General features: G+C 37.3%; 1 protein-coding gene across 1 annotated transcript in view; it reads right to left on the reverse strand.

The window, feature by feature from the left end:
- Positions 1–12,100, reverse strand: part of LOC109363904 (potassium/sodium hyperpolarization-activated cyclic nucleotide-gated channel 1) — a 194,744-nt gene that overhangs the window by 5,651 nt on the left and 176,993 nt on the right. The window contains exon 4 of the mRNA XM_031557236.1: positions 2,632–2,850. Within this exon, the coding sequence (XP_031413096.1) occupies positions 2,632–2,850 (219 nt within the window). The remainder of the gene's footprint in view (positions 1–2,631; positions 2,851–12,100) is intronic.

Here is a 12,100-nt window from a genome sequence, read left to right on the forward strand (position 1 = left end):
TACACACACACATATAAAGTCTGAAACTTGTGGTTGAAGATTTAATTTACCTTTTCCTCAAGTCCCTGATAAGTGAAATATATTGTTTTAGAAAAATGCTGCCAAAATAGATAGCACAAACTGATCTTTAAAATACCCATTTATCTAGCTTACCTAGCTTACAGAGGAAAAAAAAACCATACAATATTCTTTAGCAGCTAGTAGTAATGTTTCTATAATTCTTAGGCTACAGTGTCTATTTCAGAATATATAGTATTAAGCTGCGATAAAACAGTGGATGAGAATACATACGTGACAGTTGTTACAGCTCATAATGTACATATGATTTCAGGGTCTCAGAAATCAGCAGAAATATTTTCTAATTAAGATATCTTCTAACTAGTAACTGGCTGCCAGAAAGACAGAGAAACATTTTCTAAAGCATACACTTTCTGGCTCATTTTTTTCATTCCTGATTGTCAATGCCATGTTAAAAATCTTGCTTCTGATGTCAAGTAACAAAAAAGTAGAAAAAAAAAAAGAATGAAAATGTTGAGAATTTCAGAAAGTGAAAAATGCTGTACATTTCTGTGGCAAAGTTTAATAAAGACTACAGACTAGTTTTAATTTGTGGGCAATATTGATGGAAGGTAGACAGTTGGACTAGATGATCTTAGAGGTCTTTTTCCAACTTTAATGATTCTATGATTTTATGATTCCATGATTAATTTACACAAAATACTCCAATGATTTCCTTAGCATCACTTAGAATATATTAACATTTTTGCAAATATTCTGTATTTCTGTAGCTCAAGATATTGTGATGTCATGCAGCAGCCAAGAAAGTCTGAGGATAATGATTAAGATGTTTTAGTGAATTAAGATTTTTCTGCTGTTTTTCTACATCATGCTTATCTGTATATGTGTATATATATTTTTACTAATCTGTAATGAAACTATAGTTATACTAAGTCTGGGGTTTACTTTTTAGTCAACAGACATTACTGACTAACTCCAACAAGACAGTTGGTACTGGCTAAATCACCTACCAGGATGAGCCCCATGGCCTTGAATTGGAATGAATTATGGAGTTTCATGTGGCCACTAAAAGCTGAAATTTTTAGAGGCTTTAATAATCACTTATCCTCTCCTAAAGCATTCATCCTCACTTATATTTCAAGGCAACATCGTGTGGGCTTTCTTGCTTGCAAACGTCTGTTATAAATAATTCTGATATTAATGTGTCAGCCACCAGCTAATTTTTCTATTACTGGACTGTTACCACATCTCTGACTTCTGACTATCTCTGATGTATATATTCTATTGCCTTGTTGCAATTAGAGCTTAACAAAACTGAGCGTAAACTTTTCTTCCATACATTCGCTTACTTTGGCTTGCCTTCCTGTAAAACACTCCTATTTCTTTCTACTTACACGTTGGTTTTGGACTCTTCCTTATTCTTGCCCAGCAAAGTCAGGCCATTCCTTTTCATCTTCAGCACATACCAAGGTCACCCTCTCATCTTCTCATTCACTGCCAGGTTTTTCAGCCTAGCTTGTATTATTTTACACCGGGGTTTCTCTTAGTTTGCCTTTCTGGACTTTCTTACGGATATATGCCAAATAGTACTGCTCAGGACATGATTCTTACTTGCTGATTTGAACTCACTGATTTCACTACTTTGCTTAGCAGACTTCTCTCCTGGCATGACCTCTCCAGTTCCCCTCTTACTTTAATATCCTATTTTGGTCTCTTTTAAACATCTCAATAATTCTGTACATCTTTACTGTCCTTTGCTGAGGTTTTTTCCTTATGCCACCATTCTTAGCCTCATCATCTGCTTTCAAAGCATCACTTAAATTTGCATTTGCCTTTTATTGAACAACTGACAGTGCTAGTTAGTGCATATTTGTGTTCACTCCTGAAAGTTCCCACCCTGTTCCCACCCATTTACATCTTTTTAATTCTGATCATTCCTATGAGGAATTCAACAAGGAACTGAACAAACTTTTTCTTCCTGTTACATAAGGAATCTTTCTTTTTCTTTCATTTAATTCTATCTACTTTGTGATCTTTTGGCTATCATTCCTTTTGTCTTTGGAAATGTCATGGATTAGTAAACTATGTGTGTAAACTATGACATTATAAAGCAAGGACCTATTTATAGCACTTCTCTGAGGTAGTTCCATTTTTGGAACTGCATTTGAAAATACTTTTATTGGGAATGGTCCTTATCAAAAGACCATTATTTTCCTACATTAAAATTTATTCTCAACTTGCTGTCCAAAGGAAAAACAATGAATTGTACAAAAGCACCTAATTTACAAACATCAAGATCATATTTCAAGCTGCTTAGATTGAGTACCTACAGAGTGTAGCATGGGGGTATAATGAGCTTTGATGGAGTTTAAAGCAAGTTACACAAGCAAGATTTCAATCAATTTGTATGGCTTGTGTTCTCTTCAGAATGCATTTCATGTAGGAATATGGTTAACACAGAGTGTGTCCTGAATTCCTTTGTGCTCATCAGTATTCACTGCAGCATATGGATGTTACTAGATTATTTCATGCAAACTTATAAGACCTTTTCCACATTTAAAGCATATCATCGAACTACTTAAAAACTTAAAACGGTACATTAAAATGTGTTACCTTTTCTTGATATTGTCGCCGTGAAGAATCCAGAGATTGAATGAGGGCAGTGGCATGACCAACAAACATGGCATAACAAGTAGCCCCCACAATCATACTCAACATGGTTATCCAGAGATCTGACATGCTGACAGGGGCACGGGCTCCATAACCAATGCACAGCATATGGCTCATGGCTTTGAAGAGCGCATATGAGTACTGTTTCCCCCAGGAATCATTCTGCAAGAAAAAAGACAGGTGACTGAGTCAGCAAGTAACTGAAGTTAAAAACAGATTTGTACTTGTATACTGGGATAATAGATTACTGGCTCTGAAAATGTGATCTGGTAATATACCTCCTGTATGTGAGGAGTATTCCTTCTAAATTAATTGTTAGATCAAGTGTTAGAGATTGTGCCAGCTGGTATTTAGCACAGTGATATGAAATACATCTGACTACTTCAAATACATGATTGTGTTCTTAAACTTGGGAGTTAACCTAATTACAGGGAGACTAAAGGTCAATTTTATTTTATAGTTCTATCGGAGAAAGATTAGAAAGAGCTGACTATGCAGACCTATCAAGAGCAAGAAGGTGTTTTAGTATGCAGGAACTTACTCTAATTGCCTAATTTCTTTCTTTTCTAAGTTCTCCATTTTAACAGACAACTACTTTTCATCTTGTCAGCTGTTTGATTTCTGAAGCAGAAAAGAAAACTTTGTTATAATGTCTTCTTGTGATTTACCCTGTCAGGCAATTAGGCACTACACAGCCATTGGCTTACTCCCGCCAGAAAGAGATGTGGGAGAAAACTGGAAAGAAACATCAACACTTAGTTTAAGACAAAACTATTTACTAAGAAAGAAACGGTAAACAGAAAGAAAAATGGAATGACAACTATGTACACGTATCCACAATGCAATTATTGGCCACCTGCAGACCAGCACAGAGCAACAATACCACTGCTTGCCAACCAATGCTCTGCTAGCAACACAACATCTCACACCTGTTGACCAATGCTCAGAAATCCCCAGGCAGCCGCCCCCACAGCTTTATGGCCTTTTGCATGATGTCACGTGCTCTTTCCCAATTCAAGCCAGGTGTCCTAACTGCCTCATTTCCCATCACAGTGGCAGCATTTCCCTGCCCAGTGGCCCAGCCTGGCCAGGGTACTGCTCCCATCATTCATCAGAAACAAAACATTGGTGTGCCATTACTGCTATCTCTACACTTCTCTTGATGCAGTCTAGGACTCACACTGTCACTTTAGGAGATAGAAGCCAGGGTGCAATTAGAAAACTATGACCTAATTGCTCTCACAGAAACATGGAATGAATCACACAACTGGAATATTATGATTGAGTACTTCAGGCGCTTTGGAAGAGATCTGTAGGGCAAGAGATCTGTAGGGCAAGGGAGATCTGCCTTATATGTAAAGAACTGCTTGGATTGCAAAGAACTGCCTCTTAAAAACAGCCATGAACAGGTTGAGAGCTTATGGGTTAAAATTAGGGTCTGGACTAATAAGGGGCATCTGGTGGTCAGGATCTGCTACTACCTGCCTGATCAAGAAGAGTCTGTTGACCTCACTAAAGAAGTTAAGATTGGAGGCAGACTGGGCTGTAAAGATAATGTTCTGCTCAAGTTTGTGATCTCAAGGAATACAGACCTGGCAAAGAGCAGAGTCAGAATCTTGAACTTTAGAAGACCTGACTACTAGCTGTTAAAAAGTACTATTGGACAAGAACCCCCGAGAAGCTGTCTTCGGGGTCAAAGGAATGAAACTGAACCAGATCTGTAAGGACGCCTTCATGAGAGCTCAAGAGCAACACTATATGTGAGTAATCAAGCAGGGGAGGAAGGAAACCGGGATGACTGAAAAGGACCTGCCAATTAAACTGACGGATAAGTAAGAAAATGACAGGATATGGAAGCAGGGATGTGTGGCTTGGGCAGAATACAGGGATGCCGTCTGGACATGCAGAGATGGGATCAGGAAAGCCAAGTTGCAGATGGAAATGAACTTGGCAAGGGATGTGAAAAATAACAAGAAAGGATTCTAAGGTACACTGGTCAGAAGAGAGAGGCCAAGGAGAGTGTATCCTCTCTGAGAAATGAGATGGAAGAAAGATTCAGAGAAAGCTGAGGTACTTCACAAATCCATTGCATCCATTGCTTCTCACATCTCTCACATCCCCTGACCTTTTGGAGGAGTCTGGGAAAGCAAAATATCTCCCACCATAAGCAAAGAGCAAATTCAAGACCACCTGATGAGACTGCATGTGTACAGCTATATGGAACCTGATGATATGCATCCCAGTGTCCTGAAGAAAATGGCTCATGTAGCTGGCAAGCCACTCTACAACATATTCAAAAAGTCATGGCTGTCATGTGAAGTCCCTGGTAACTGGAAAAAGTTACTGCTTCCAGTTTTAACAACTGTAGAAAAGAACATCTGGGAAACTATAGGCCAGTGAGCCTTATGTCTTTGCCTGGGAAGATCAAGGTACAGATCTCCTGGAAGACATGTGGAATACAAGGAGATGATCTGAGACAGCCAGCATGGCTTCACCAAATGCAGACAATGCCTCACTTATCTGGTAGCTTTCTATGAAGGAATGACAGCATCAGTGGACAAAGGAAGAGAAACTGATGTAATATACCTAGACTTGTGCAGTATGGGTACAAACTGGAGAAGAAATCATTGAGAGCAGCCATATGGAGAAAGACTTGAGGGTTCTGGTGGATGAAAAGCTTGATATGAGGCAGAAATGTGCACCTGAAGGAAGGTGAACTATATCATGGGCTACACATGGGCTACAAAGGCAGGGAGAGCAAGGTGATTGTCCCCCCTTGCTCTGCCCTCATGAGCCCCCATCTGGATCACTGTGTCCAGGTCTGGGGGGCCCCCAGCACAAGAAAGAGATGGGATGTAGGAGTGAATTCAGAGGAGAGCAACGGAGATGATTAGAGGGATAGTGCACTTCTTCTAAAAGGAAAGGCTGAAGGAACTGGGCTTTTTCAGTATGGAGAAGAGAAGGCTCAGGAGAGACCTCACTAAAGCCTTCCAGTATTCAAAGGGATCTTCAAAATGACAGAAATAAACTTTTTACGTGGTTTGATATTTATATGATTTTAAACTAAAAGAGGGGAGATATAGCTTAGATGTTACAAGGAAAGTTTTTACTTAGAAGATGGTGAGGTATTGGAATGCGTTGCTTAGAGAAGCTGTAGGTACCCCATACTTGCAGCTGTTCAAGGTGAGGTTGAATGGTGCACTGGGCAGCTTGATATAGCAGGTGGCAACTCTGTCCATGGCAGAGGAGTTGGAGCTAGATGATCTTTAAGATCCCTTCCAATCCAGGCTATTCCATGATTCTTTGATTCTATGAAATATCTCAATGTCAAGTGGGTGTCAAATGCATGGGGCCAGGTTCTTTTTGGTGGTACTGAGCAACAGGACAAGGGGCACAAACTGGAATACAGGAAGTTAAATATGAACCCAAGAACAAACTTCTTCACTTTGAGAGTGACAGAACACTGGAACAAGCTGACCTAAAAGGCTGTAAAGACTTCTATAGGGATATTCAAGACCAGCCTGGACACTTTCCTGTGCAACATAATCTAGGAATCTGATTTAACAGAGGGGCTGGACTAGATGATCTCCAGTGATCCCCTTCAACCTCTATGATTGTGTGATTCTGTGATTTCAGAATGCATTTGGCCTTCTGGGAGGCAAGCATACACTATAATTGAGCGTTATCATGTTCAATTTTTCATCAACCAACACTACCAAGTCTTTCTTGTTAGGAATGCTCACAATCTAGTCATCTAGTCATCCAACCAGCATTCATCATGTTTGGAATCGCCCCGACCCAGGTGCAGCACTTAGTCAGTTGGTCTTGTTATACTTCATGATGTTTGCATGGATCCTGTTCTTCTAATACACAGCCATCTCTACCAAGACCTTCTTGGAGATGAGAAAAACATGACGGTTCCCTCAGAGGCTTGGAAAATCTGCAGCTTTATATATGTATAGTCAAAGGGATCATTCCAAGAGAACAGCAGACACTTCAAAATGCTCCAAAAAGCCTGAGGAGTCCTGGTTAGATTTTTCTGTTTTCTTTGCCGAAGAAATGAAATGAGAACAGTTTTATAGCTATTGATCATCCATTGCCCAGGGAAACAAATTGTGCTCAGAGGCATGTAGAGGACACAGTGTTTACCACAAGGAACTGAAAATAATTTCAGAAGGGAAAAAAAAAAAAGTGAAGAAAGAGGGATGAAGAACTGGGATGATATTAATGAGATTAACCTGTTTTCTGGTATTTTGTATAACATAAAAGACCAAAAATAATAATTCTGCAAACTTAAAAAAAATCTCCACATTAGTAGTAGTACTTCTATGTAAAATTTATTTGTGAAATATACCAATATTTGTGTCTCACTTTAAAAGCTTTGCTCAAATGCTGTTTTTTTTTTTTATCAGAAAGCTTACACTTGCTCTCTTGACATCTTAAATGCCAAGATCACTGATGGACCTTGCTTTTCATCTACTCAAATGCCGTGCCTGTATCCTTATAAAACAAACAAACAAACAAACAACAGGAAAAAAGGTAATCACTCTTGGATTGCTGATAACAAAGTTCATATTTATTTATTAATATATTAATTTACAAATTAGTACTTCTGCATTTACATTTGTATTATTTTTTAAGTTAAAGTTTTTCATATATGTGATCTATATCTGTATTTGTTGGTGAAAATTCTGTGCTGTAAGTGTTGTTAAGGAATAATTTTTCAGTGTCTGTGCTAACAAAAAACACTTAGATTAACATTTTTAATAAATTTTGGGTTTCACTGCATAATAAAGAAAACTGTTTTCTTTTGTGTGTTAAAAAATAAATAAATACCTCAGAAAATGAAAAAACTGAAGATGCTTTTCCTCAAACATTTTCAGTTTGAGATTCAAACAGCATCCACGTCAGTGCTGGTATTTCAATCCAAGCTCCCTGACCTCCATAAAAACAACTCAAACCCATTAAGGTACAATGTATTGTGAAGCTGGTATACATCTTTGGGTGGAAATAACTTATAACCAAACCAAATTCCTTAAAAGTTACAGTTATCAAGGAAAATAAAGTACTTGCTGGGAAAAAAAATAAGCTGCTCTTAAGACTACAAGTAACACTACTAAAACCACACTACTCAAGAGGCATTAAGATCAGAACTTCAATTCCTGTAGGGATCCACTCTGCAACTGATCTTGCTCCTGCAAATGTACTTTTTAGCTATTACAAACATTAAATTAAAAAAATGTTGATCTTAATGTTGTCTTTGACTCTTTTCTACCATGTCTTTGATCTGATAAATCTTAATTAAAGTTCTTTTATTGAAATTACATTTTTACATTAAAATCTTTTATTTAATCCTTCGGCTGGGGAATTTCACTTCTTGACTGACATTCACTCCAAATTTTAAGTTACTATTTTAAGTAAAACACCACTGTATAGAATAAGAAAATGGAAGTGAGGCGAAGCAAACAGCAAGTAGTGCTTTCCCAAATGTGTAAAAGGTACAGTGAAAAGTACATGAAATACCATTTGGGAAATAAGGTTGAAAGAAGGTAAATTACGTTCTGTGCTGCATCAGAAGAGGCAAGGCAAGGAAGGTGATTATACTCTGCATCCACACCTGGGACTCCCTCCTTCCACGAGAAAGATGTGGAGTTGTTGGAGAGGGTCCAGAAGAGGGCCATGAAATTACCAGAAAGCTGGAGCACCACTCCTATGAAGACAGGCTGACAGAGCTGGGCTTGTTCAGCCTGGTAAGGAGAAGGCTGCTGGGAGATCTGAGGCCTTCCAGTATTTAGAAGGAGTCTATAGACATGAAAGAAATCAACTTTTTACAAGGGTAGATAGTGATAGAACAAGGGGGAAAGCTTTTAAACTGAAGTAGGTGAGATTTAGATTAGATATCAGGGGGAAGTTTTTTACTGAGAGGGTGGTGAGGTGCTGGAACAGGCTGCCCAGAGAGGTTGTGGATGCCCTGTCCCTGGAGGTGTTCAAGGCCAGGTGGGATGGGGTCCTGAGCAATCTGATCTAGTACTTGATCTGGAAGTTGGCAACTCAACCTGTGGCAGGAGGGTTGGAACTTGATGATCCTTGAGTTCTATTCCAGCTCAGGCCATTCTATGATTCTAAATTCTAGGATTCTATGTGGGTTTTTTTCTTTAAAACAATGACAAAAAATACCAGTATGAAGAGTGCAAGTTTCAGTGCAGTTATTTGTGTTGTGCACTGATTTATCCTAGATATAGAAACTACTTAAAAAGAAAAATTAGTGGTAGTGTCAAACTCTATAAATAAATTGTGCAAATATCAATGTTAGTATATAAATATATATATAAAATAACAACTATTTCAGTATTTTTTAATTTGTGTTGTATAACCTAAGGGTTTGGCAGAAAAAGTCCAATTTTTTTTCAACACAAAAGGTTGGAATTTTCTACCATACAATTCAGACTTGCTGTTCTTTTCTGTAAGAAAGTAAGACGTGACCATTCCTCTGCTATTAGCCTGTCTGTACTTTTATTAAGAAGCATTTCTGCACTTGCAAGTTGCATTTTTGCAACTGCAATTGCACAAGGCAATTTTTACATAACACATTCACGGATAATATCCCTGACTTAATGAAGCCCATCCCATAAAATAGACCAGTGTTCACAAATCCAACTTTTCTTTAATACAACTATAAAATATTTATATTTTATACGTATATGTCAAACAAAGGAAACAAAAATGTTTCCTTAAATTGTAATATTTTTGTCTTAATGTATAGATTAAAAAATGCCAAACCACTATATGAACTATATGAAAACACTCTGCAACCAATCAGTAAAAAAGGGCATTTAATGTCTTAGTTGACAATGAGTTGATCAGTGGTTCCAGATTAGCAGTAATCGGTTTAAAATGTTTAACATGAAATGACATTAAATTGGAAAAACTATTAAAAACTGTAATTGTGAGAAATACCAAAGCTGTTTATCCAAGGATTGATTACATAATCTAGTTTGATGACATTAAGAAATCTTTGGATTTACGAAGCCAGTGATAATGGATCGTTTGCAATGATTTTGTGTGAATATACATTAATTCAGTTTTTATCCTAAAGAACACATTCATCACGTGGCACTTCTGATTTTTAAAAGTCTGTTTCCATGCCTTTTCCTGTATTACGGGGCACTCTTCTTTGTCTCATTATTTCACACAAATCTGCTACAAATATTATAAATATCTTTTTTTGCAATATCAACTTCTCAGCTTATAGGGGACAAAAATAAAAGCAAATTATTTTTTCTCAGTATTAAGAAAGAGCTTCTACTTTACTGGAATCTATGGAGGTTTCCATGAGGAAATTTAGTTGTCATCAGACAAACCAATTTCACTCCATTACTGTAGTCATTCCCTTAGGCACACCCTAATCTTCTCTCTTGAGAGATACTGATTTAGAAATCAATCTTAACAAGCCGACTATTGCACAGATAATGCTTGTTTCCAAATTTTTGTCTCAGTTCTTTTTTCCTATTGCATCACAGTCACTGTGTGGGTCACAGAAATGGTCCTCTCAGTTTACAAGGGCATGCTTTATAACTGTAAAGCAAAGACTGACTTAGGAATAAATTGAAATGGTTTCTACAGTGATCTTTGACTCAGACTCCTAGTTCTCCTCCCAGAGCTGCAGCAGGAGTAGGGCAGCAGCCTCTCCCTACAACAGCTTGCCTTGCAGTCAGTTGCACACATCCATGCATAGCCATCATTGCATTTGTATTCTCCTGAAAGCAAGTGAGATATAAACTAGTGAAGACAGATGTAAATATTGACGGGATATAAGCGGTCTGAGTCTATACTAGTAAATTAGAAATGTGTGTTAGAAATCATCTTGAAGCTCAGGAACTTTGATCTTAGAAACAGCCCAGCAATGGAGCCATGTAGCACTTTCTCAAGTCATTTCAGGTCTACCTGGGAGCAGTTTGGGAAATGAGCCACTTCTTCTAGGCCAGCCTGCTGAAACCCAAATAAGATTAATACTATAGACACAGTAAGTAGCTCCTGTCCTAGTTCTATGCCAGTGCTCAGCACCTGGCCCCTTTTATTTACTAGTGTGGAAGTAGCTATGCAGCCTATAAAACCTCTGGTTTTAGCATTATCACAGAAAGTAATTGCATGAAATGAAAGCAAAGCAGGAAGTAGCTTCAAAAGTTAAAGTGAGCATGAAGCATACTTGCTAATGTGGCAGGACATAGTATCTTGCAGCACTGTCTCCAAGAAAAACCCCCTAAAATCTTGATCCTTGGTCAAAATTAGTGGGAAAACTGCATCTTTTCCAAAGGGAATTTGATTAAAATGTATTTGTATCTTATATAACCCTAACAGTCCTTATTTCTAGATATTTATCTGCAAGCTTTTATTTCCAACAGTTTCTTAAAGATTTTTAAAATTGAATAATTATTTAAAATATTATTTAACTAATCAAGCGAGTATGCTAAGAAAAGGCTATGCTTTCTTTTTTGGGACACTTTTAATTAGTATTTCAAACAGAACTAGAGAAAACAACATGTGTTTCTTATCAAACCCTGTAGCAGAACTAGACTGAACTTGCCAAAAAGCTTTATTGATTTCAAAAGTTTCCCATGCTTTGAATTTGGCATCTACACATCTTCAAATTCTAGTTCTGATCTCATATTTCAGAAAACAAGTTGTGTCCATTAGCAGTAATTTGCTTATGTTATCTAAGTTATACACGTGTTACACAGACATCACACTAGAATTGGGCTCTTACATAAAATTTATCCACCAGTATGTTTCTATACGGATACACAGCATACATTGTTGCACATCAGTTAGTTACATGATTTTCTCTGGCTTCCACAACACCTTAGATTGACAGTTTGTTAAAATCTCAGACAGTAATTTACAGCAAAATAATATAACGTAATTTCAACTTTCAAATAAGTTCTTTTAATACCACAACAAATAGCCAAGGTAGTCAGTGGAAAAGAAGTTGTAATGCCTATTTTTTTTCAAGTACATGCAATAGAGAATGTACTATCAAGCAAAATTTATACTAACATAGCTTTTACTGCTAAAAATCTCTTGTTTCCTAGAACTGGTAAATAAAGTCAAGGTGGGATCAGACTTGGAAGACTAAATATCCTACTGCTATTCTACAAATCTCAACAAGTGCCAGGAAAAAAGAATATATTTTAGGAAGTTTGTATGTCTGTGATATAAAAAGAGAAGAAAAAAAAAAAAACGAAAACAAAACTGAATTGGTAAGCCCAGTGGAATAAACAGATGTCTTCAGAATCTTCTTAACATTTGTCTTTGTAGATATGTGCACAGATAACAGATGGTGCAAATGACTCAGCATATACTTTCAAAACCAATATAGGCAGAAAACATTTTTATAAGTGTTTGGCATTATATT

This window comes from Meleagris gallopavo, chromosome Z (assembly GCF_000146605.3).
Source record: "Meleagris gallopavo isolate NT-WF06-2002-E0010 breed Aviagen turkey brand Nicholas breeding stock chromosome Z, Turkey_5.1, whole genome shotgun sequence".
Taxonomy (NCBI): domain Eukaryota; kingdom Metazoa; phylum Chordata; class Aves; order Galliformes; family Phasianidae; genus Meleagris; species Meleagris gallopavo.